The sequence below is a fragment of the Stenella coeruleoalba genome, assembly GCF_951394435.1.
Source record: "Stenella coeruleoalba genome assembly, chromosome: X".
Taxonomy (NCBI): Eukaryota; Metazoa; Chordata; class Mammalia; order Artiodactyla; family Delphinidae; genus Stenella; species Stenella coeruleoalba.
This window is the reverse complement of record NC_137152.1, coordinates 77913731-77939716: the sequence shown is the minus strand read 5'-3', so window position 1 is coordinate 77939716 and position 25986 is coordinate 77913731. Positions and strand designations below refer to the sequence as shown.

Here is a 25986-nt window from a genome sequence, read left to right as displayed (position 1 = left end):
CTTACTATGACCAAAATTGAACTCCAGATATCCCAAACCCAGTCCTTCTACAGTCTTCTCCACTTTGACTGATGGCAAATCCATCTTATTTCAGTTGCTCTATTCACAGCCTTTGGAGTCATTGTTGAAGAATCATATTGTCATGCTCCTCTTCCTATTTATAAGCAAATTCAGGTGGTTTAATCTTTAGAAAAATAGTAAGTCTACATTTCTCATAAGCTCCACCACCGTTACCCTAATTGACGCTAAGATCTTTCCTCCCTTGATCAACTTCAGTGGTCTCCTGATCTCCCACTACTCTTGCCATATTGCAATTCATTTCTCCACTTGGCAGTCTGAATGATTCTTTTAAATATAAGTCAGATCTCATTACTTCCATACTCTCAAACTGCTAATAGTTTCCCATCAGACTCTGAATAAAAGCCAAAGTCCATTCCAGGGCCTACAAGATCTACATGCTTTTGTCCGTGGCTACACCTCCAACCTCTTTTCCTATCACTCTCCCCGACCACTCACTGGCTCCCTTACTCTCCTTCAACTACAATACCACTTAGAAGACTCAGGGAATTTTGCATTTGCTGTTTCCATTGCTTGAAGTATCCTTGACTGAGATATGAACATGGCATGTTACTTCAGTTTAATCAAGTTTCTGGACAAAGGCCACCTCCACAAAGAGACCTCCCTGACCACTATATGTAGTACTACAGTACCCTCTGTCATTCTCTATTCTCTTATCTTGCTTTATTTTTCTTCATAATACTCATGACTGAAGGGAATTATATTTTTGTCTGTTTTTCCCATGAAAATGAGAACTTTGTTTTATTCATAACTATAGCCCAAGGGTCCAGAATATGGTCAGTGCTCAATAATTACTTGTTCAGGAAATGAGTGAATGAATGAATGAACTGTATGATGAGTTATATCTTAAAATTATTTCATGATTATAAACATAAATACACAGTCGATCCTCATTATTCATGGATTCCATATTTGTGAATTTGCCTACTTGCTGAAATTTATCTGTAACCCAATCAATACTTGCAGTGATTTTGTGGTCATTCAGAGACATGCACACATGCAGAGTGGTGAAAAAATTTGAGTTGTCTTCGGTGCATGTTTCCAACTGAGGTTGAACAAGGGGACGCTGTGACTTCTTGTTTCAGCTCTCACACTGTAAACAAGTGTCCTTTTGCAACCTATTTAGTACCATATTTTTCTCATTTTTGTGCTTCTTTGAGTGGTTTTGCTTTTTAAAATGACCCCCAAGCACAGTGCTGAAGTGCTGTCTGGTGTTCCTAAGTGCAGGAAGGCTGTAATGTGCCTTACAGAGAATATACTTACGTTAAATAGGTTTCATTCGGGCGTGAGTTACAGTGCTGTTGGCTGTGAGTTCAATGTTAATGAATCAATCATATATATTAAATATGGTATCTTTAAACAGAAACATACATAAACAAGGTTATATATTGATTGCTTGATGAAAATTGTATGACCAGAGGCTCGCAGGAACCTAACTCTGTATTTCCCGTAGAAGCAATGATTCAATATTCCCTAATTCAATGTTTACGATGACTTTATAGAACATAACTACTACAAGTAACAAGAATCAATTGTATATACCACACAGAAGACACAGAAAACACAAAAATACTACTGACAACAAATATTACTGTTACGTATATTATGATTAATAAAATTTGGATCTTATTGTCTATTATTTTATTTGAATTTACTATATTATTTGTATTCACCATGTCATTAAAGTTCATTGAAGGCTTCATTTGATTCAAAATATATTACATTATATGTATGTTCTATGATTCATTTTATTATTTATCTTAATTCTTAGCTCTTTTGGATATTTCCAATTATTCACTGTTACAAATAATGTTACAAATGAAATTTTTTTTTTTTTTTTTTTTTTGCGGTACACGGGCCTCTCACTGTCGTGGCCTCTCCCGTTGCGGAGCACAGGCTCCGGACGCGCAGGCTCAGCGGCCATGGCTTACGGGCCCAGCTGCTCCGCGGCATGTGGGATCTTCCAGGACCGGGGCACGAACCCGTGTCCCCTGAATCGGCAGGCGGACTCTCAAACACTGCGCCACCAGGGAAACCCACAAATGAAATTTTTGTGCATAAATCTTGGTACCCATTTCTGATCATCTTCTTAGGACAAATTAAATGTTTGCAATTAGTTTGAGGCTCTTGATACATTTTCCTTTCCGAAAAATTGAGATTATCTTGAACTTGGACCATTAATGCATATGTATCGCCCCTATACCACCTGCGTCAGTACTGAGTATGTGACAGTTTGTTTTTAAACTCTGTCACTTCAATAGCTGAAAAATTGTATATTATTGTTTTATGTGTATTTCTTCCATTACTGATGAGGTTGAATATTTTTGGTATGTTTGTCTTCTGAGAACATTCTGCCCATGTACCATTTGTCCACATGGATGGCACATGTATTAAAATTGTTTCTAATGAATTTCTAAGTTGGGATATTAACTGAAATAATTAATAGAAGTGTAAGATATAACTCATTTTCCTTTGAAGAACTCCTATTCAGTGTGATTTCTAATAGTAAAAGATACATGAATAAATGCCCAAATTAATTTACAGCATGCCCTACACTTCCATGGAATAGATAGCTGAAGAAAAAGTGATATATTTAAAACAAGGGATACAAATGTGCAACTCAGGGACTGTAAGTCCTTATACTATTAGAATTAAATAAACAAGTGTTTAGTTGGTGACCATATCCCTCAAGAAGGGTGAGCAATAGAGATATTCTTTGTTCATCACCACAGGGTGTGTTACTACTCTCTGTGAAAATGTAGAAGGAAAAATGAATTGAATGAAACCCTAAATCCTGACAATACCATTTTATATATTTATCAGTTTACTGTAGTTTTAAAGTAAAACAATAAGTGTTTGTATTTATACGATTTCATTGGGTGTTTCTAATGGTAATAATTAATTTCCCATTAAAATCCAGAATTTATTAAGGTTTATATTGCCTTCTCAGTTTATCTTAAATTTATGAGTAAAAATTTCATTTTTCATATCTTTTTCAACTATGTTTTTGATATTACTCTCAGTGTTGTTATAATGAAAAGAATAAGTGATATAGAAGTAGCCAAAATCTTAGCTCTTATTAATTGTGTGACCTTGAGCACTTTATTTAATGTTTCTGAGACTCAGTCTCCTTTTCTCTAAAACCAGGCTTACTGCAGTGCCAGGCACTTAGTAAGCCCTTTATAAATGGTAGTGGTTAATATTATCACTAGTATTAGGAAAAAATGCAAAATTAAGTGAAGAAGCAATAGCTAGCATAAACATTAGCCTTGGGTTTTGTGCTACAAATGCAAGCAGAATCCATTCCTTAAAAATGCACGTAAAAGAAATGTTTTATTATCATTTGTATTAGTTATTATAATATTTTAAATTCACACCTTTTTTATGTTCCTCTAAACATTTACTATTAATTATTTAGAACATTCAATTAAAACTATACATTTTTTCTTTTCTTCCATGTTTACACATACTAAGGACAAAGATATCCTATCAGAATAGGATAATGGAAATTTTATGGTCAACTCTTAAATGTGGAATAATAATTCTTCCATCAGAGCTTGGAGATGTCATTCAAAATGAGATGAGCCTATGTGATCACGTTTTTAGAGTCTAATTTCAAAAACACTATGAGATGGAAAAAAGTAAAAGAACATGTAAAGAAAAGAAAATTAATGACATCATATGTTATTTCAGAGTGCTTTATGATTTAACAAGTGAATTTTGACCTTCATTTTTTAAATGGGGCCGAACAAACATAAAAAACCTGATCAAAATCATCTGGAATTAATATCTTTATGCTAGCTTGAATAATAAATCATTATTTATATATAACAGTTTTCTCTTAAGGCATATCCACACTGAATATCTAATTTTATTATCATAATCACCTGAGGGATAAATATGACCATCTATATTTTTCAAATTAAGAAATGTTATGATACAATGAGGAAAAAGGCACTGAGAGGTTAAGTGGCAAAACTATGATCCAACAAGTAGGTACTAAAAAAGTTGAAACTAGAATATATATGTTATGATTCTCATCCTTGGCCATATTATTTCTAGCATGCGTCTCTTTCAGATATGACTGTACCAGAATTCTTTGCCACAGAGCTATTAGCTTCCAGTAGGAGTCAGGGTTTTTTTCCCCTCACTATTTCAATGACTCTTCTAATAGAAATGCCAGCTCCATTCTGACTGTTTTACGTGGAAATACTCTAAAGGAGTTTGGGTCATATAAAATTAGCATAAGTCAATATTATACTTGCTATTTACTATAATTTACCTCATCAACTTGTAGAATCCCAATTCCAGAAAAAGACCCAGTTAAATTCAAGAAATCACCCCAGCCACGTAGTCCCCTGTGTTCAAGACACGTTTGAAACGTGTAAAAAATGGAGAATGGGGGCAGCTTATTAGGTAGATCTGATACTGTTCTTTCCTCTTCCAAAATCACCAACCCTAATATCCCTAAACCAGATTCATCCTTATTGATGAATCCATCAAAAGAACTGGTAGTGGTAAAAACTGCAGTGACAGCAACCAAGTTGCTTACCAGATTCTACCAATTTCCCCTGGTGGTACAAGGGAATCTCCACTCAGGACAGGAGCCACCTCTTCCTATGATTCTGCCATGGTGGCAGAGAGCTGGTTTTTTCTTCATTTCTTTCACTCTTCCCTCTTCCCTTACTCTCCCCTCTCTACCTTGACATTACTACTTAACATCAGTCCCTAAACCTCTTGCATCAAATATGTCCCTGTGTTTTACTTCAGGAGTCCATCACATTTTAACATTTGCTGTATGAATATTCATTTTTCACCTAACAAGACTGTATCCACAAGGAGATTAAATGAGCAATATTCCCACATATCCTCTTTCCTGACATTGAAGCAAAGACACAATGATAACAATGAGAGCAGTGACAGGTTCTTGGTGAAAATTTTACCTCAGGATGTGCTCAGGACATGTTAGGACTCAATGATATACAAGACAGCATAATATTGACAACAGCTATGGAAAAGAAACATTCACCCTGAATGTTTACATGGCATATAATGTGCTTGGTGATTTTCTTAACTTTTTTTTCCTTTTTAATACTAGAGTGTACCCATCCACTCTCAGACTAAAGGACACTTTGACAAAATCCTTAAGTGACATACAACTTGCTGAAAAACAGTAATTATTTACAGTAACATCAGATCAACTCTGACAGCAGTTATTTATACAATGCATGTGATCATTATAACTAAGCACAGGTAAAAACAAGAGGACCTTTTGAATTAAAACGTAATACCTTTCTCACTTTTCATCATTCATTACACATTTTAAAAATACAAATGACCGCCTATTAAAAAATGCTTTGTTAAAGCATATATCCCTGGTGCACACAGGTGACCAGCTGAATTTTCACAAACTGAACACACCCAGGATCCAGATCAAGAAATAGAATGTGACCGGTACCCCAGAGGCCTTCACATGTTCCCTTCCAGCCATTAACCCACCACAAAACTAACCATTTATAATGATTTCTAACATCCTATTGACAGATTAGTTTTGCCTTAAACAGCTACTTTTAAAGAAAACATTTTGAAGACCTGGACACAATGTATAAGAAGTTGAAATTAAGTATCTGCAGATATATTTTAGCTATTTTAAGTATCCAGAAAGTTTCACTGGGGTTAAATAAAGATGGCAGCTAAGATCAGGTGGAGGTTTCAAAATCATTCACTGAGCTGAATTTACTATGCCAATACTGTGTTAGATTCTCCCTTGAAAAAGTAAACTATGATAACATACATTATTTCCGAAAGCATCATGCCAGGATGCAGCCAGGATGCAAAAGAGTACAGGATATTGTAATGCAAAAGAGTATAGGATCAAGCACCAAACTAAGAAGCTCAAGTAAGTACTATGGTAGAAGAGGGGAAGTGAGAGACGCCTGAAAGCCAAAGCAGTTGGGGAAGCCTTCATAGAGGGCCATCAAAAGATACATACATTAGGCTCAAAAGGGCTGAGAGAAGAGGGGGGAATTTCAGTTTAGAAAAACACAGAAGCCTAGGCTCTGAGACAGGCTGGGCCATGAAGTGGGTGTGAGACAGATGAGCTATGCATACAGTTCTCTAGCAGAAAGAGATTCTGGGTTGCAAAAGCTAAGGTACCCTAACAAATGCCTATAAGTCTATAAAAAATAGCTGATTTATATTGAAGCATTTTACTCAAGTACAAATGGCCATGGTCTCTGCTTCCTTTCACTGTTCCCTGAAGATACGAATGTTTTTAATAGTTTCCTGTAGAAATGAAAATTAATTATAGGGTTTATATGTTATGAATTAAAAACACTGTTTCGTAATGACTAGATTACTGACCAGTAAGAAAATATGACTCTCTTTCCTAAGTCCTTTTGACATTTCAGGTTGAAAATATATTTTCTATGCATGTGTTGGACCTCTTGTGATTTGTACTATTTTAAAGAAATTCACTTTGTTTAAAAAAAAAAAATTGGACCTAAGTGTCCATTGACAGATGAATGGATAAAGAAGATGTGGCACATATATACATGGAATATTATTCAGCCATAAAAAGAAATGAAATTGAGTTATTTGTAGTGAGGTGGATGGACCTAGAGTCTGTCATATAGAGTGAAGTAAGTCAGAAAGAGAAAAACAAATATCGTGTGTTAACACATATATATGGAATCTAAAAAAAAAAAAAAAAAAGAATGGTTCTGAAGAACCTAGGGGCAGGACAGGAATAAAGACACAGATGTAGAGAATGGACTTGAGGACACGGGGAGGGGGAAGGGTAAGCTGGGACGAAGTGAGGGAGTAGCATTGACATATATACACTACCAAATGTAAAACAGATATTTAGTGGGAAGCAGCCACATAGCACAGGGAGATCAGTTCGGTGCTGTGTGACCACCTGGAGGGGTGAGATAGGGATGGTGGGAGGGAGGGAGATGCAAGAGGAAGAGGATTACTGTAGCTTTGTAGTATAGTCTGAAGTCAGGGAGCCTGATTCCTCCAGCTCCGTTTTTCGTTCTCAAGATTGCTTTGGCTATTCGGGGTCTTTTGTGTTTCCATACAAATTGTGAAATTTTTTGTTCTAGTTCTGTGAAAAATGCCAGTGGTAGTTTGACAGGGATTGCATTGAATCTGTAGATTGCTTTGGGTAGTAGAGTCATTTTCACAATGTTGATTCTTCCAATCCAAGAACATGGTATATCTCTCCATCTATTTGTATCATCTTTAATTTCTTTCATCAGTGTCTTATAATTTTCTGCATACAGGTCTTTTGTCTCCTTAGGTAGGTTTATTCCTAGATATTTTATTCTTTTTGTTGCAATGGTAAATGGGAGTGTTTTCTTGATTTCACTTTCATATTTTTCATCATTAGTGTATAGGAATGCCAGAGATTTCTGTGCATTAATTTTGTATCCTGCTACTTTACCAAATCAAAAATAAATAAATAAATAAGAGGAAGAGGATATGGGGATATATGTATACATATAGCTGATTCACTTTGTTATACAGCAGAAACTAACACACCATTGTAAAGCAATTATACTCCAATAAAGATGTTAAAAAAAGGAATAATAACAGTACCTGATGAAAATATAGCAAATATTTGAAAAACCATACTGAAAAAGAAACCTCATTTTCATTACTGGAAATGGCTATATCACCAACCCATTACTTTAAAAACTGACAAATAAAGGGAATAAATTGAGCATTTAGCCTAACTTTCCTGTATGAGCTATATTTCAGCAAAGCCAATAGTTGCTGAGGAAAGTCTTTTACAGAACATTTCTAGCCAATAAATGCAGAAAGTATAGTAAAATTAGAAAGTCACCATTCTGCAACCTCTAATAAAATAATGGATCAGGGCAATAATCATCGTAGGTGCTAAGACCACTAGGTGAAATTTGATAAGGAACTTTATAAGAAAGAAATCAGGCTGACACCATCTGAAAGTGGAACATCCAATATTATGTCTCTTCATGTGATACAACAAAAAGTACATAGCACTTGCTTCCAAAAAAAAAAAAAGAAAGAAAAGAAGAATAAAACAAAGAAACACTGCTCTAATCAAGCCTCCAGTTCTAATTTCTCATGTACAAGAAATAAGGTTAGCAAGAAAGTTAAACACCAGAAGAAACCAATCAACCACATTCAGAATCCAGCACATTCTTCACGATAATTAACTTGGTTTATTCAATAAACAATAGCATTTTTTAACAAAAAAAGGAGAGACAATTATAAATTAAAAGAGTTAAAAATATAAAAACCAAATGCGATGTGCACATTTTGTTTGCACCCTGATTCAAATAAACTAACTCTAAAAAACACTTTTGAAATAATCAAGGAAACTTGGACTGGGTATTAGATAATGTTAAGAAATTGTTCATTATGTTAGGTATGGTAATGGCATTGATTTGTGTTTAAAAAAAATATGTCCTTATATGTCAGACATATATTATGCATATAATGTGCATAATAAACTAGTAACTCTAGTTAGATGATAGGATAGTTGGGGTTTTCTTTAAAGGCTGAAATATACCTGCAAAAACACTATCACCGTCACCAGTAGCAGTAGTAGTAGTAGTAGTAGTGGTAGTAGCAGTAGGGATGGGAAATAAGACTAACAAAATGTTTTATAATATGGAAACTGAATACTAGGTACACTAGGGTTCATCATATTTTTCTCTGTAATTCTGTTTATATTTGAAAATTTCCATAATAAAAATAATTTAAGCCTCAAAAAAAATTGGGGTGACCTGGTGAGAGTAAGGAAGAAAGTATATCAAACTGGAAAATGTATGAATTAGACTCCCTAAAACTTAATATTCCTCTCAATTTTTATAAGATTTTTATGGTGTCAATATGATAGAATGTAATTCATTCAGCAAAATTATTTATTTGAAATAGTGTAGGAAAGGTCCAAAAAAAGCTAAACAAACAATTTAACTTTTTTATTAAAATGATATAGTGGTACAATGTATACTCAGTTTTATTCAGACTGCTAACATCTAAGTAAGGTCAATTCTATTGACATTCTGTTAACATTGGTTTATTATCATTCTGTGCTTCTAAAAAGTTAGACCAAAACACAAAGTTGTTTTTTTAAAAAAAAAATTATTGGAGTATAGTTGCTTTACAATGCTGTGTTAGTTTGTACTGTACAGCAAGGTGAATCAGCTATACGTATACATATATCTCCTGTTTTTTGGATTTCCTTCCCCTTTAGGTCACCCCAGAGCACTGAGTAGAGTTCCCTGTACTTTATAGTAGGTTCTCAAAAGTTATCTATTTTATACATAGTATCAATAGTGTATATATGTCAATCCCCATCTCCCAATTCATTCCATCTCCCCCTTCCACCTTGGTATCCATACATTTGTTTTCTATGTCTGTACCTCTATTTCTGCTTTGCAAATAAGATCATCTATATCATTATTTTAGATTCCACATAATATGCGTTAATATATGATATTTTTCTGACTTACTTCACTCTGTATGACAGTCTTTAGGTCCATCCACGTCTCTACAAATGACCCAATTTTGTTTCTTTTTATGGCTGAGTAATATTCCATTGTGTATATATGTGCCACATCTTCTTTGTCCATTCCTCTGTTGATGGACATTTAGGTTGTTCCATGTCCTGGCTATCGTAAACAGAGCTGCAGTGAACACTGGGGTGCATGTATCTTTTTGAATTATGGTTTCCTCTGGGTATATGCCCAGTAGTGGGATTGCTGGGTCATATGGTAGTTCTATTTTTAGTTTTTTAAGGAACCTCCATACTGTTCTCCATAGTGGCTGTACCAATTTACATTCCCACCAGCAGTGCAAGAGGGTTCCCTTTTCTCCAAACCCTCTCCAGCATTTATTGTTCCAAAACAGAAAGTTGAAATCTGCTAGGACATCCTATGGTTTTGTACTTTCTCACATCTTGGGTCCTATGAGTTACTGTACATTGAATGCTCTAAAAACAGTAGGATTTTGTCCCATAACTCAGAAGATTTTTCAATAAAACAGTAGATAGTATAAAAGTAATTTTTTTTGTTCAGTCATTAGAATTAAAGATGTTTCAGCAGTTAGATATTACGTTAAGACAGTTGGCTGCCATTAGTTCCTATGAGACTTTTAATCCTTACTGTTCACCATAAACCTTTATGGTTTGGCAGTCTCCATAAGTTTAGATATTCTCCATTAAGAGCTCGATTGTTTCCAATTTTAACTTTCTCCATGAAAGAAGTAAAATATGGACCAGGAAATATTGTTAAGTCATGGTGTCTTCTTTGTTCTAACTTATCTTGTTTCTCCTCTTGTATTTACAGTAAACAGTAATTTTCAGGTTGCTATTCTCAACTTGTCAACTTCCCATAATGCCTTATTTTGAAATACGCCTGCTGTACTAAAAGGATATACAATGATTCAATGTAGTAAACATTTATTGAGCATTTACTTCTCTCTGAGATGCTGAGCTAGCACTGAGTCTGTTGGGACAAATGGGGCATATTCCTTGCCACTGAGGTACTCAACCTAGGAGGTACAGAGAGAAGCATACAATGAAATAAAAAATGCAAATGTGGCAGGTGCTGTATTACTAATAAAGCTAAAGTACTGCTGTGACTCAGAGAAAGGAAAGGGTATTTCTGTCAAAATGGGGATAGAGAGACTGGAGTACTATATAGAGGAAGTGGCATTCATACTCCAGTAAATCTTTTATTTGGTCAGAGTTGATTTTCTATGTTTTCCAATATGTGAGCATGAATCTCTGTTGTATATTTTAGACCACAAAGGAAGGAAAAGTGGAGCTGAAATGTATGTAATAAAACAACAGACAAAGGTCTGCAAACCTTCATTGACTGTGTGATCGTGGGCAATTCCTTCGTCATTCTGGGCCTCAGTTTTTCAACTGTAAAATGATGAATTTGGACTAAATGCCATCTTGGGTCTCTTTTAGCAGGGACAAGATGATCTCTAAAGCTTCTGCCAGCTCTGGAGTTTCAGAAAATGTTGTTTTGTTTTTTTGCATTCCCCCAACTTTTTTTTAACTCTGCTATGATTTTACTTTTCCTTTATCTCATAGATTTTTCCCTACAATATTTCCTCTAATCTAAACTTTCATCATGATTAATCCTGTGAAGAAGTCAGAGTGGGTAAATAGCTAATCAGAGTTACTAATATAGCATGGAAAGATGGCAGATTATCAAAAGGTATGGTTGGTCATTAAAATTTATAATAGTTGATTTAAATCATAAGAAATTAACATGGCTTATAGAAAACTTAACCAACTTTTATTTTCTAGGATGGCAGTAATTTAACTGAAGTGAAACCCATTTTGGAGGTATGCAAAACCTTAGGATTAATAGTCCCTTCAAATACATTAATATAATTTTCTCCTGCTGAATGGAATAGTTTTAATTAAACTTTACTAACCCTTTTGGTTTAATCCCTGGAGCTGACCTATAAAACACTAGAGGTTTTACATCAAACTGTAAAAATCCTCAAAGCCGAAAGTTAAAGTGATAGCCACAGGGTGGGGAAAAACAATGAAGGATTTACAAACTAGGTCTAGTAAACCAGCAATGCTTTATACAATACAGATCTATATATCTATTATATCTAATTATAAATGCATATATAATCTTTAAAATTATTCATTAGGGAAAAGGTAATGGTGGTTTATCAAATAAATTTTCAATATTTTAAAGGCATTAGATTCTCTATAGCAACCACTTTTTTTCTCTCTAAAGACTCATTGGTATGTCAAACAGGAATGAGAGGACCTGCAGATTTATAATTTAACTTGGAAGAAAATGACGAGAGAAATATTATTTTATGAATTCCACTGGTAATAAAATTCCATTGTACTGTTTGATTCTGAACTTCATAAGGGCGGCTTGCCTCCCACACTCTCTGCAATAATAACTAAATAGATAAATAAATAAGTGAAACCAAAGCAAAACCAAACCACCCTCCAATTCTTTAGGCAATGCTTCATAAACGTTTCCCACCCAAGAGCCCCTAATGGAAGAGAAGATTGAACATGCTCCCCAAGGGATCTGCAGCAAGTGTGAAATTTCTTTGAAGTCATCTGTTTTATTTTAAAAATTCATGTGAATTTTGCATTCCACTCCATAATATATATCTGTGTTAATGTAAAATGATGTGTTTTCTCCCAATATCTTTGAGTTACTGAGCTCTAGGAAAATATGCTAAGTTTATACCATAGCTTTGCATCGTCCAAGATGCACACAATTTTAGAAGGTTAGCTTAACAAGGAACGAAGGCAATTTATAAAATACGTTTTCTCATGAATCCCACGTATTTCTTACTTTCAGTTTTCTTTTCACTTCAAGGTAATTTTTTTTTCTTTGTCAGTTAATTTGAGGTCTATAACTTTAGTACTGAGCTGAAATACATTTATTTGCTATAGCAGACAGAAAAGATCCTTATTCTATCAAAATAGGTACTTGGGTTTTAATAATCAAAAAACACAGAACGGGGGAGGGATACATTAGGTGTATGGGATTAATAGATACACACTATTATATATACAATAGATAGGCAACAGGGATTTACTATATAGCACAGGGAATTATATTCAATAGCTTGCAATAACCTGTAATGGAAAAGAAACTGAAAAAAAGATATAGGTATATATAACTGAATCACTTTGCTGTACACCTGAAACTAACACAATATTGTTAATCAACTATACTTCAAAAATAAAAATAAAAAATAAAGAGAGAATTTTCAAAGGTATAAGAAAAAAAACAAAAGAAGATATTAGTAATCATACAATTATTCTTGAAATATGAGTTATATAACTGAATTAGTTTCATCTTATCTGTATCACTCCAGTTTAAAAAGACAGGTACTTTTTTCTTTTTGTAGGCAATCATTTCACAAGGAGATTGTCCAAAATCATGGAAAATGAATTAATATATAGTGTTGATTTATTTTTATTTTTGCTGGTTGGTTGTGGATATAGATATGCTTGCTATATACACAGTACTGGAGGTGACAGAATGTGATTCAAACAGGACTGAAATCTGTATTAAGCAAAAAAGACTAGTTAGACTTAGACACCAAGGAAAAGTATTTAACTGTAAATAAGAAGTTAAGTGGCTTGACCTTTCACACCACATTCTGTTTTTTCTTGCAAACTAAATTCACAAGTATTTTGTTCTAAGGCTTTAGTAGCAAAACATTAAAAAAAAATAAGGAAATGGATTCTGAACAGTGATTTGACAAATAATAGTCAATTGTCTTAGAGGACAGGGCAGGTAAGATTTCCAGGCATATGATGCAGGATGAAATCGTACACAGAGACAGAATTATTAGAAAGGAATAAAAACGGCTCAAGAGAAAATACTTCTGAACACATGAGAACTAGAAGGAAATGAAAGGGGGATGCAAGCAGGCAGAATGTACTTAAGAACTTGTTGAGTTACAAACTCTGAGTCTAAATTTCATAGGGAAATAAAAAGAACTAGTCAAAATAACTTGAGAATGGGGATTGTCGCAGCCCAAACACAAAGATAGGAAGAGGATTTCTGGCAAGTCTTTCGAATACAATGGCAGGAAGACTACACGAAAGCAGAAATAAGCAAAATACAACAGAGAGGTTTTGCTCTTGAAATGGATAGGAAGAAAGAAGTTGGTGATATCGTAAAAGAAAAATATGAAAGGATTTGCCAAAAGCCCAGATGTAGGAAACAAACAAATAGAACTGAGTATAATACATAATTGGCTGAGACTAGAGAAACTATAGGTACCCTTATGACTGTTCTCTTCCAACAAGACAACAGCAACAACTGTAATATTCATTAAATTAAAGGAATTAAAGAAATTTCATTAACTTCATTAAATTCAAGAAATATGTTGAAGATGTGATCAACAATACCAGACTGGCAGAGATGATCACTGAACAATATTACACAAACGACTTTCTGGGTTTTATAGACACACTTTTTTTCTCCTTCAACGGACACTAACAGGTTTATATGGTTTGTAATAAACTCGGGAAACGTATATGCTTTTGAGTCCTTACTGAAAGTCCTCGGAGTTATAGAGAAGCAGAATTACTATAGTGCAGTTTCAAATATAAGATTTACGGCCTACTCTTCTTATCCAAGAGGAAAAATGTACTTCTCCACATACATCACCTCACTTTCAAAAAATGTTTCCTTGACCCTTCCTCCTTTCTTTCACTTTTCAACTTCTTCTAAAAGTAGACAATACTTACTAACCAACAAAGCTAATCCGTTCGAATTAAAGTCTTGGAGACATTTTTGTTCCTCCTCTCCTGTTCTTCACTGGTGCCAGGTTCTGCCCATTCTAGTCCTTAAATGATGCCCTGCCACCTATCTCATCAAGATCAGACTGCTTACCATGACACTGAAGTCTCTGAAATGGCTACCTTACTGCTTCAGCCTGATAGTCAATGACTCTTTCACCATCCTAACACATTCCGCCACTGTGCCCTCTCATATTGTCTATTGTCTGCTCTCTGGACAGCATACCCCTTTTCCATGTCAGTAAAAATCCTATTCTCATGCTTCACCCTGTTGGCCTCCTCTTATCTATCCATTCAAAGTTTCTTTCTCTCTCATCTAAACCACAGTCCATTATCTTTTCCTGTAGCACTTCTCATATTCATCTTTGTTTTATAAAGTATTTGTGTATATGTCTTTTCTTCCCTTCTAGATTTTGAACAAATTCAAGCAAGAACTATCTCACGATCATTTTGATATCACCAACAGCCCCAGAGTATGGTTCCTTTGCAAATAATATACACTTAAGTATTTATGAATTGAAAAAAAATATACTATTTGATCAGAGATATGAAAGCTTCAATAACCTAGAGCGCTAAAAAATAAAGTTGGTCAAAAGCAGGTCATTAAAACACACTATGCTGTCATATACAAGCTAACGGAAACTATCTTCCTGCTTTTCTTATATCAGTAACCAAATAAAAATTACGATTAATGCTTATAGATTATTTAATCCTACTGTTTAAAATATTTACTTAGACAAGATGTAGTCTCCAAGCAGTTACAAATCAATTACCTTTGCTTGCACTTTCCACATGTTCCAGTTCTTCAGGAAATTTCAGGATATCCCGGTATTTTTCCTCACAAAGTTCAGCAATAAAATGCAAGAGGGTTGTCTTTTGATCTGCTGATTTAGTATCTCGGATCTGGAATGGAATAACGACAATATTTTTAGTATGTTTTAATAATATATAGAGAGAGACTTTTTCTTTTTTTTAAATTATTATTACTTATTTATTTATTTTTGGCTGAGTTGGGTCTCTTCGTTGCTGCACGCGGGCTTTCTCTAGTTCTGGTGAGCGGGGCCACTCTTCCCTGCAATGTGCGGGCCCCTCATTGTGGTGGCCTCTCCCATTGGAGAGCACGGGCTCTGGGCGCACGGGCCTCAGCAGCTGTGGCCCACGGGCTCCAGAGTGCAGGCTCAGTAGTTGCGGCGCACGGGCCCAGTTGCTCCATGGGCATGTGGGATCCTCCCGGACCACGGATTGAACCCATGTCCCCTGCATTGGCAGGTGGATTCCTAACCACTGCGCCACCAGGGAAGCCCAAGAGACTTTTTCTTAAACAAGAGAAATAAATGAATAAATGAACTCAATTCATTGTAACTAATTAAAATTTATTTTAAATGTCTGGGGTAGTTCCTACTGGGGTCTAGTGACAATGCTCCGGATTTTAAAATGAACTCCACATTTTAAAAGAGAGAAAGATGACCGAAAAAAGTAAAAAATTAAACATGAATCCGTATTTCTTAAAATGTCTAGATTATTATGGCAAAATGAACTATTCTTTTCATGAGAAAAGAACATTCACTTAAGTATTGATAATATTAGTCCAAGTCAATGTGTGTTTATGTTATCAGCATTCTGTTCTTTGCTTTATCACAGAAATATATTCTTGAAAGCTTGATTCGTCTGTGAGGTAATATTTATTTCTGGCCATTGCTGATGCAAATGAATGTAAAAGAGCAAGCACATTTTACCCTCGTTTACTTGCATGGGCCATCAAAAAAGAATAACTGAAGGCTTTTTATGCTGATTTATAAACAGAATCTGACCACACAATTGTGATAATATGTCAAATTTTATTTGCCTGCCTACACATTGTATCTTCTTTTCAGAGACTCTAGAAAAGGGATGCTGCGGTTAGAATGATAAAAGTCTTTAAAGTATAGGACCAAAAAAATCTATGATGAGAATCTAAGTGTTTTCTTTAATATAACTCTCATACTAGACTAAGCTGCAAATAAAATCAAGGATTTACTTCAAAACAAAGGATAAATATGGTATAAAGTATCAACTTTTCTCATTCTATTGGATGATTTAATTCTATAATCCTTAGATGACGGGTTTGTCCACTGATGTTCATACTGATTTGGGGTTTTCAGCTTTAAGGATTACTGTTTATAATAAATGAATATTCTTTGCAAATAGGTTTATGAAAAGGCTGTGGAGGATATTTAGGTAATTACAGAGTAATTTAATCCTTATTGTTTTAGTATCTAAGGAAAAAAATCGTATTTAATCAATCAGTCCCATACTTTTTGTGCTACAGCCTTCTAACAACTGTTACGTTCCAATGATATGAGCAACTTAAGAGAAATGTTAGTCTTCAGGCTCAGAACAAACAGCCACAGGAAGCATGATGCTGATAACTGAAGTGGCCACAATGATTTCTTTTAGAATTTCTGGGATTACTATTTATCCCATGTAGGTAAAATATTTAAAATTTTGCATTATTATGCTGATCCACCAAACACTTTTAAGTACTACAAGGTTGAAATGACACAATTCAAGAACGAGCTATAAGAACAAAAACCAACAAAAACCTCAAGGGCAACTTGTCTTAAGTAAGGCTTGCAGCTGTAGAAGAATCAATGGGAGGTTCACTTTCCTAAAGAGAGGCCTTTACCGGAGATTGCAGTGTTATATGTTCACAAAGTGCATCCCCTTCAGAATATGCTGAATATTCCAAGTAATAAGGAAATAAACATTTTCTTTTTTTCTTACAAATTAATTGAATTCCTAAATCCTAAAAACATTAGGAGCTTAGGGAAACTGAAGGCATATCTTCCTAAAGGAAAGGCAATTGATCTATATTTTGTGAATTCTATGGAAACAAATTATTTACACATACGCATACACACACACACCCCAACTACAAAAACCCACCCAATTTTTTAGGACACTAAATTGTACAAGTATATCATATTTTTTTTTTTAAATGCACATGGCGAATACAAGAAAGGAAAACACAAAAATAGAAAAATAGCACTGTGCTCATATGGCAATCTTCTGGGTGATTTAAAAATTTCCTTTTTGACATGCATGCTTATAAGTGCTTAATTTTCAGAAACTGTATTTGATAAATATTTATCCAGAAGGAGGGCCATAAATTTAATTCCTGTTAAAAAATTTAGTAGAGTCAATGGTTACATTTTTAAAAGATAAACAATACATAACATTTATATCATTAACTATTAAATATCTTTGTCGAAATCAGAAAGAGGGGTAGACAGAGTATGCATGTATTTTTTTAGAATTGTAACATTCCCTTCAAAGCAGGGACAAAGATGGCCAAGTGCCTATCCTGTCAAGCTGAGAAATACCTTGGTATGGTAGACAAACTGCTAAATTTGTATTGCAATATTTATTTTTTACATAACCTTAACACCAGGAGTTCATCTTAAGGTTTCAAACTGGCAGGGAATATGTGGTCTTTCAAATTTTTCTTTATGTGCATGATACTTAGACCAATCATTTAAAAATGAATATATTTATATTATATATATATTTAATGTATATATAAAGGGAATTCCCTGGCAGTCCAGTGGTTAGGACTCGGCACTTTCACTGCTGTGGGCCCGGGTTTGATCCCTGGTCGGGGAACTAAGGTTCTGCAAGCCATGCGGCGTGGTCAAAAACAAATGAATATATAATATTAAAATATAAAGGCAAAGCATTTTTACTTATTAAAGTATATTTACTTTGTATTATCATGTCTTCAGTCTCTCTTACCACATCTACATGATCCACACATTAGCCATCATCTCTCTCAGGACCTATTGTGTGGTTCGATGTCAAGTACAGAAGGCAATTAAGAACATTCACCTTCATCACTTCTAATGGCTAATGGCATTTATGCAATAATTTGCCCTTCCAAGTGTACTAGCTGGATATAGACATCTCTCGGGTTAGTACAAAGGTAATCTAACCTGAGTATGTTCAGAATCACTTCCAAAGTGTTTGGGTTAGTTTATTAAGAAATAAAATTTTCTTCCCTTCGATATCGGGTTAACTCAAAATTATGTTATTTTTACATTAACATCAAATATTCCAATAATACTTGTCCAGTTTGCCAGAGTCTCACTGGTAGCTATTCCGTAAGTATTTCAAGGTTCACTCCAGCCAGGAGCCAAGTGCCATTTTGCATCGTAGACTGTGCTTTCCCTCTCACCAGCTAGGCAGGGGTATGAGATAGATATAGGACTTCTCTTTATAACATGCAAAAGGATGAACAAAATGGTCACCCTATAATCCTCTGTCTTGTATATATTTTCAAACAATAAAAACACAAACAGTAGTTCCAGAAATTGGAATTATTTGAAAAACTAACATTTTATAATATCTTAATAAGGTGAGTTATTAACGAATGATAACAAAAAAAGAGTAGTTCACTATATTCACTGATAAAGTGCCATCAGTTAATAAACCATATAGCGATTTTAATTATAATCCTCTGAACAATAAACGTTACACATAAAGATTAATAACTGAATTTATACTAACTGTATCTACCTAATCTTTAATAACTTTCTGAAATGGTACATGAATACAAAATACCTTTAACAAATTAACACCTATTTCTCTAGCAAATTCTGATCATTTCTTTTTTTCTAATAAACAGGACTGCTATATTATGAAAGATAATATTTATATGTGATGTGTTCAAATACATTTCCAAAACTTCAGTTAGGCAGGTAGCAAAATATCTGAATAACTAATTGCCTTGTAAAAGATTTTTTTTATTTTGAATACTCTCATTCAAGCCTGAAAACCTGCAGTCTCTACCCTGTTTTTGAAATCAGGAGGTTTGAACACACAGAAGCCAGCACACAGCCAGAGAGCCTGAGCAAACAACATTTTAATCACCTACGTCAGTCACACACAATCTTTCTTCGAAGGACCCCTTCTATAGGTAATTTTCCCTTCTACTGAGATCTTAAGCCTATTTCTTCTTGCTCTGTCGTCAGTGGAAACTGAAAATAACTGGTTGCTATCCTCTGTATAACCACCTCTCAGAGAATGAAAGCTCCCTTCTCAGGTGTCCTGTTCTCTTAAACCAAACAATTTCAGTTCATTTAACCTCGCCACACAGGAGTTAGTTTTCAAATGTTTAATTTTGTTAGGATGATTAGAACCCATTCAAAGTTTCCACTGCAAAGTCTCCCTTCAGCTACTAGAAAAGCACACAAACTTCTTGGTTTTACATTTAAGGCCCTTTTACAGCTGGCCCTTGCCTACCTTTCTAATGTGTCCCCTGCTGCTTCCTGGTGTCTACCCTTCACTTCAGTCTGATTACAACTGCTTGAACATACCATGCAATGTCATACCACTGTGCTTTTGTACATCTTGCTCTCTCTCTAGACCCTCCTCTTTTTTTTTTTTTTTTTTTCCATCTGCCAAGTGAATACCTACTCAAATTTCAAGACTACTCAACTACCCCCTCCTTTCTGAAGACTCCTCTAAGGAGTAATTGATGCCTTCCTTTGCCATATTCCTTCACTATAAACATTTCAACACAGTAGTTTCTTCCAGTCAGTATGAGCTCTTCCAAGGGAAGAGACCCTGTTTTACTAATTTTTATTATCCACGGTACCTAGGAGCATGCTAGGACATACCAGGGAGGCAATCAATGTTTTCTGAATGAAGACTTCTCTCCACTTGCGTGGGCTATAGAGCAATACTTCTAAATTCAACTCTACTCTTGTTAAGTATGTGTGTGTACATACATATACATATACATTACATATATATATATATATATATATATATATATATATATATATATATATATATATATACACACACACACACACAGAGACTGACCCCAAAGCCCAGACTCTTCCAGGACACCATATTTGTTGAGAGTTATGTGAGAGTGAATGCCAGAATAAAGTTACAACGTGCCCCTTGGGAAATGAAGCACTATACGTTTATAAGGGGAGACAGGAGCAAAGCGATTATGAATGTAGAAGTACATTCGATGATCCACTGTGGGCTGGACACTAGGGATCAGAGATAAACAATGCATGGTACTTTCAAAGCCTCAGGGAACCCAGAATTTAGGAGACAACACAAAATTATACAGAAAGGAGATGACGTAGGAGAGTAATTTGGTGGTAAATGTCAAGGACTGATATAGTTAAAATGATAACTATGGTACATGTAAACAAAGGCAGAGAACAGACAAATTCAAGACACATTGTGAAGACAAACAGGATTAAGTCACTGAAAAGAAATACTTGGGATGAGGGAAAGGGAAAAATCAAAGACTCCAAAAGTTTTTAGTTCTGGTGATTAAAAGAATGGTTGTATTGTGTCAATGATAAGGAAGCAATAACTCTAGAGTAAGCTGGCTTTGGGAAGGAGGTGGCAGTTCATTTTTTCAACATAAGTGGTAGGTAGCTATGTGGAGCTAATCTATGAGAAGGTGGTCATGGCCATTCCATCCTCTCTGCTTCATTTTATCCTATATGATTTCACCTAATAATGCTTCTTAAACATCCGTATGATCACGTCACTCTCTTCCTTCAAAAATTCCAATGGTTCTCTACAACTCATATAATAAAGTTCACATTTCTAATCAGAACAGTTATTGAGCACAGCCTTTGGATTCAGACAGAACTGGGTTTGAACCTTGACTCTACCATTCACTAGTTGTGTGACCTTGGGCAAGTGACCTAAACAATCTATGTCTCAGCTTTCTCATCCGTAAAATGGGCATTAGATAACACTTGTAGAATTGAATAAGATAATGTATTATCATGACCATGATCATCATCCAGATTAGAAGTGATGAGAGGCTACTTTAGCTTCCCATCTTCACACAGAGTAAGTCATTACCATAACCTAAAAGTCCCTCTGTGGTCTGGTCCCCCATTACCACTGAGATCTTATTTCTAGCTATTATCCCTCAGCAGCCCCCTTCAACCATGCTGGCCTTCATTCAGCTGCTCCTTGAATTCACTAGGCATGTGTCTTACTCAGTGTCTGTGCATGTGCTTTCTCTCTGCCTGGAAGGTTTCGCTTTTACTCACTTGCATGCCTAGTTCCTTCCCATCTTTCAAGATCTATACTCAAAAGTCACTTTCTCATTATGGTCTTTCCTAGCTACTCTATCTAAAATTGCAGTCCACTCTCAAAACACCTCTTACCTCTTTCCCTCTTTTATTTTTCTCCATAGCGATTATCACAAATATACTATGTACCCTATTTATTTATTTATTGTCTGTCTCTCTCTGCTACAACATCAGCTACACAAGTACAGGGTATTTTTTTTCTTTTGTCTGCTTTGTTCACTTTCATACACTCAGCAACTAGAACAACGGCTGGCACATAACAGGCACTTAATACATATTTACTGAATGCACGGATGGATGAAGGTTTCCACCCATTTTCTTATGCTCTTCCTGACCTTAAATGCCTTCTTCCTTCATCAGGTGGTAGTAGCCTGTACCTCCTTTAAGGCGGAGGAGAACAAATATTTTTAACCCATCTGTCATGTGCTTACGGGCCAGACACTTTGATAAGTGTTTTATATGGGTCACCTTTTTAAAAAAATCCTCAAAAGAATTCAGTTACTTAGTTATTAACAAGCCCATTTTATAGGTAAGAGACCAGGTTTAGAGTGCTTAAGTAACTTGACCTAGGTAAACAGATAATAAGACCTCGTGCCAGAACACAACATGGTTAACTTATGTACACTGGGTGTCTAATGCATAGTGGACTGAATTAAGTGTCATGGATGATGAAGGTGATGGGAGTTGGGGGCCAGGTCATTCAGGGAGAGCGGGGCTAATGATCCTCTCTTAACTTTCCTGAACAGAATTAATAAATTCTGTTTTTATTTTCCCATAGTGCCTTATATATACTCTAGTTACAGGGTTTATTCCACAATATATAATTTTGTTTATGCAAGGAGTCTCATCTACCAAATTGTGAACTCCTTAAGAAAGAGGAATACATCAATTTTGTTCAGTAAATGTTTGTTGAATGAATAAATGCTACAGAGAGGCCAAAGATAATGAGGACTGACTTGATGACTAGAGAAATCTTTGGTGACCTTCAAGCACAGTTTCAATACAGTGCCAGGGGTGCAGACTTAAAAACAATGCACAGCCAGAAAGAGGAGGTAACATGTAAGGTAATTTATTGAAAATATTGATTATGGATAACAAATAACTAGATAATAAAGGGGGCAGCAGAGCTGGCAGCTGGAAAATGGTGAGGCTAGTAAGGAAGGTTATTATAATTATTGGTACCGAATACGTTCAGCATAATTAGGCCTGTGGGGATCAGGCAATGGAAGAAATAAGAATTAAAAATCATGAGAAAGGAAAATGGACAGACACTGACTATTTCACTGGTTCTCAAACCGTGGTCCCTGAACCAGCAGTATCAGCATCACCTGTGAACTTGACAGAAATGCAAATTTGGGGGCCACACACCAAATTGACCGAATTAGAAACTCTGAGGGCAGAGTCCATCAATATGTGATTTAATATACTGGCCAAAAAATTCTGATAGCACCTGCAGGTGATTCTGAGGCATGCTAAAGTTTGAGAACCACTAGACTTCTTTGAAGGAAATTTCCAGGCAAGAAAATGCTTGGCAATTGTCCACAGCTTGCTTGGGCCCTCTCATAATTACTTTCACATATAAAAAGTTGAAGTGCCGATATGATTTCAAAGCTTAGTGTCAATTCAAAACTAGAGAGGAACAGGCTAGCAATCTGTGGCATCTGAAGGACAGAATCACTCTGAATGTTCTTAATTTACATTAAAAATGAGACTGATTTGTATCATAATTTACCATCTACTTATGTAAGAGTAGATGACTCAAACAGTATGTCCCATGCTGTGAAGATTCTAAATACATTGTTCATAAGTCTTTTAAACTGTCCCTCATCCTTCACCCAAAACTGTATTGAAAGTACACTCACATGATGTTGCAGTGTGTCTTGTCTACTCTGTATTTTCAGAGGGATGGACTAGGTAACCCAGGAGATCGTTTACCCCTTCCAACTCTAACTCAAGCTGCAAACTCACTTCTTACTGGCAAATCTGAATTAGTGTTTAAATATTTACTCAAGAATTTTTGAATCAGAATAACAAATGTCAGTTGCAGACATCAGGTTTCAATGCTTTCCCTAAAGAGTCTTGCCTTGCAAATGTATTTCACCAGTCCTAATTTCCGGGCTAATGTGTACTGGCTCTAAGTAGACAAACACCGTGACCCATATGTGAAACAGAGTTTCTTCGCATGAACCTACAGAGATCAGACAACAGCGGGTGAATGTAAAGAGAAAGAGGGCAAAAGGGGGGAAGCATCATCCCTGTCCATGACGCAGGCACATTCTGATACTGCATCTCCAATGTCGGCAACAGCATTTGCGGTGGAAGGCCAAGAATGAGAATGTGTTCCTGCGTTACCACAAACTATGTAGGAACAAAGTTGTGGACCGTATGCCCCCAGCTAAAGAAATCTTACATCCAACTTGCAGAGTGGCCCAGAGAATTCTCAGAATGAATAAACAAGCAAATATTCAGCCAGCTGCCAGAGAATATTCTCTTCCAGAAGAAGCAAGAATGTGCAGGATAAACACCAGGTTTTCTTGCATGAATTGCTGTAGAATGAATACCAGAGATGAAACTGATTTTCATGTAAAGATTGTAAGAAATGCCGTGGTAAGGCAGAGTGGACGTTACTTAAGGAAAATTTTCAGGATGCGTTTAAGCAGGTCTAAGAGTATTAAGACTTCAATGTGATATAATCTAAAATATACAACAAAGTAGTGAATGTAACGAAAAAGAAGTAGACTCAGATTTAGAGAGTAAACTAGTGGTTATCAGTGGGGAGAGGGAAGGGGGAGGAGGGGCAAGATAGGAGTAGAGGATTAAGAGGTACAAATTGTTATGTATCAAATAAGCTACAAGGATATATTGTACAACACGGGGAATATAGCCAATATTTTATAATAACTATAATGGAGTACGACCATTAATTTTTTTTTTAAATTGTGACTCACTATATTGTACACCTGTAACTTACATAATATTGTACAGCAACTATACTTCAATAAAAATTGAAAAAAACTTCAATGTGAGATAAAAGCCCATGTCTCTAGACTGTATCAGAAGGAAGGCCTTTCTAGACACATCCCCTCCTTTTTCCCCTGGTGTTTATACAAATGGCCACATGAAATTCAGCAAACTTATCAACAGGTCCTTTACTCAGGAAAACCCAGAATTGCCTAATCCCTCTGTGTCAAGAAAAGGGTTCTGACGGATAGCAATGCCACATGATCCACATTTACATCGAATTGTCCTTAGAAGGAAAGGAGATAGTGAAATGCAGTGAAGGAATCTGGTTGAATCATTGGAATAAACCCACCTAGATTATCAATACGATCAGATCATTCAACTTCAGTTCTTTTAGCAAAAATTTTCCCTAATCATGGCTCCTATTTTCCCTATTATATTTGTATATTCATGGAACAGTTAATATTTAAGCAATCAGGAATGCTCCAGTGCATATACCAAAACAACTACTACTGCATGCCAGTCTTGGTACAGCACGTGAATTCTAATGTTTGTCTCCTTTATTTAAACAAAATTAAGTTCTGTGCTCTCTGCCAAGGGTTGTTTACAAATTATTGCTTTCTTCAACACCACCACACGTTGCAATAACATTGAGAAAGATAATGTATTTTTAAGGATTGCAATTACCATAAAGACATTAGCTTTACAGCGGAGACCAGACAGGTTTCATACACGCTTTCCTGGCTTTATTTCTAACTCTCACCCAAAATGCTTTTCTGGGTACTACATGACCAGGGCTGACGCTAATTCAGCCAAATGTAATCTAGGGTAGAAAGATGTCTTAATTCTTTATGTAGGCCTGACTGTCCCGTTTTTATGCTCTTGATTTTGGTATTAAGTGGTATTTCTTATAAAAAGGGAACAGATGATATCAACTGTGTAAAAATCAAGCAGTATAAGAGTTTTACACTTGTTAGCATAATTTATGGCAGCAATCTGTGAAAGGAGGGCTTAAACTTGAAACCATGACAACATGAAAATGGCATAAGGATTCATCTCAATTGCACCTCCAGGCCCAGCAGGACAGTGGCGATGTGAGTTTCCCGGAGAGGCAAATTTTGCTTTCCTGTTCTTCCTGCTTCACCTCTCACCATTTCCCCTTCTAGCCCTACTTACGCATTCAGGGAGAATATCCTGCATATGCGTTAGCCTGAAGTAGCCAGCACCAGTGGCAAATCAACAACCATTTTGTCCTTATTTGAGGAAAGGCCAGAAAGACTTAATGAATTATGTCTATACTTTAAAAAGAAAATCTGGTCTGGCACTTTCAACAGCTCTTAGTTAATCAACTGCCTATAGGAGGCTTACCAAATAGAAGTTCTTCTGAGAATGGTTTCAACAAAATCAAGTTATTCTAAATCGGTATAGAAATAGTTTACAAGCATGAACATCCCTAAGGTCTTCAGTGGTTTCTCTCAGAAATGGTTTAAACATTTAACTAAAACTTGTGACCATTATTGTCAT

At 35.5% G+C, this 25986-nt stretch overlaps 1 protein-coding gene across 6 annotated transcripts in view; it reads right to left on the bottom strand.

Moving 5' to 3' along the window:
* The window catches only part of DIAPH2 (diaphanous related formin 2), an 891299-nt gene that overhangs the window by 405132 nt on the left and 460181 nt on the right, over window positions 1-25986 (bottom strand). For all 6 annotated transcript variants that reach the window (XM_079910016.1, XM_079910017.1, XM_079910018.1 and 3 more), the window contains one exon: window positions 15160-15289. In XM_079910016.1, coding sequence (XP_079766142.1) covers window positions 15160-15289 — 130 coding nt within the window. The remainder of the gene's footprint in view (window positions 1-15159; window positions 15290-25986) is intronic.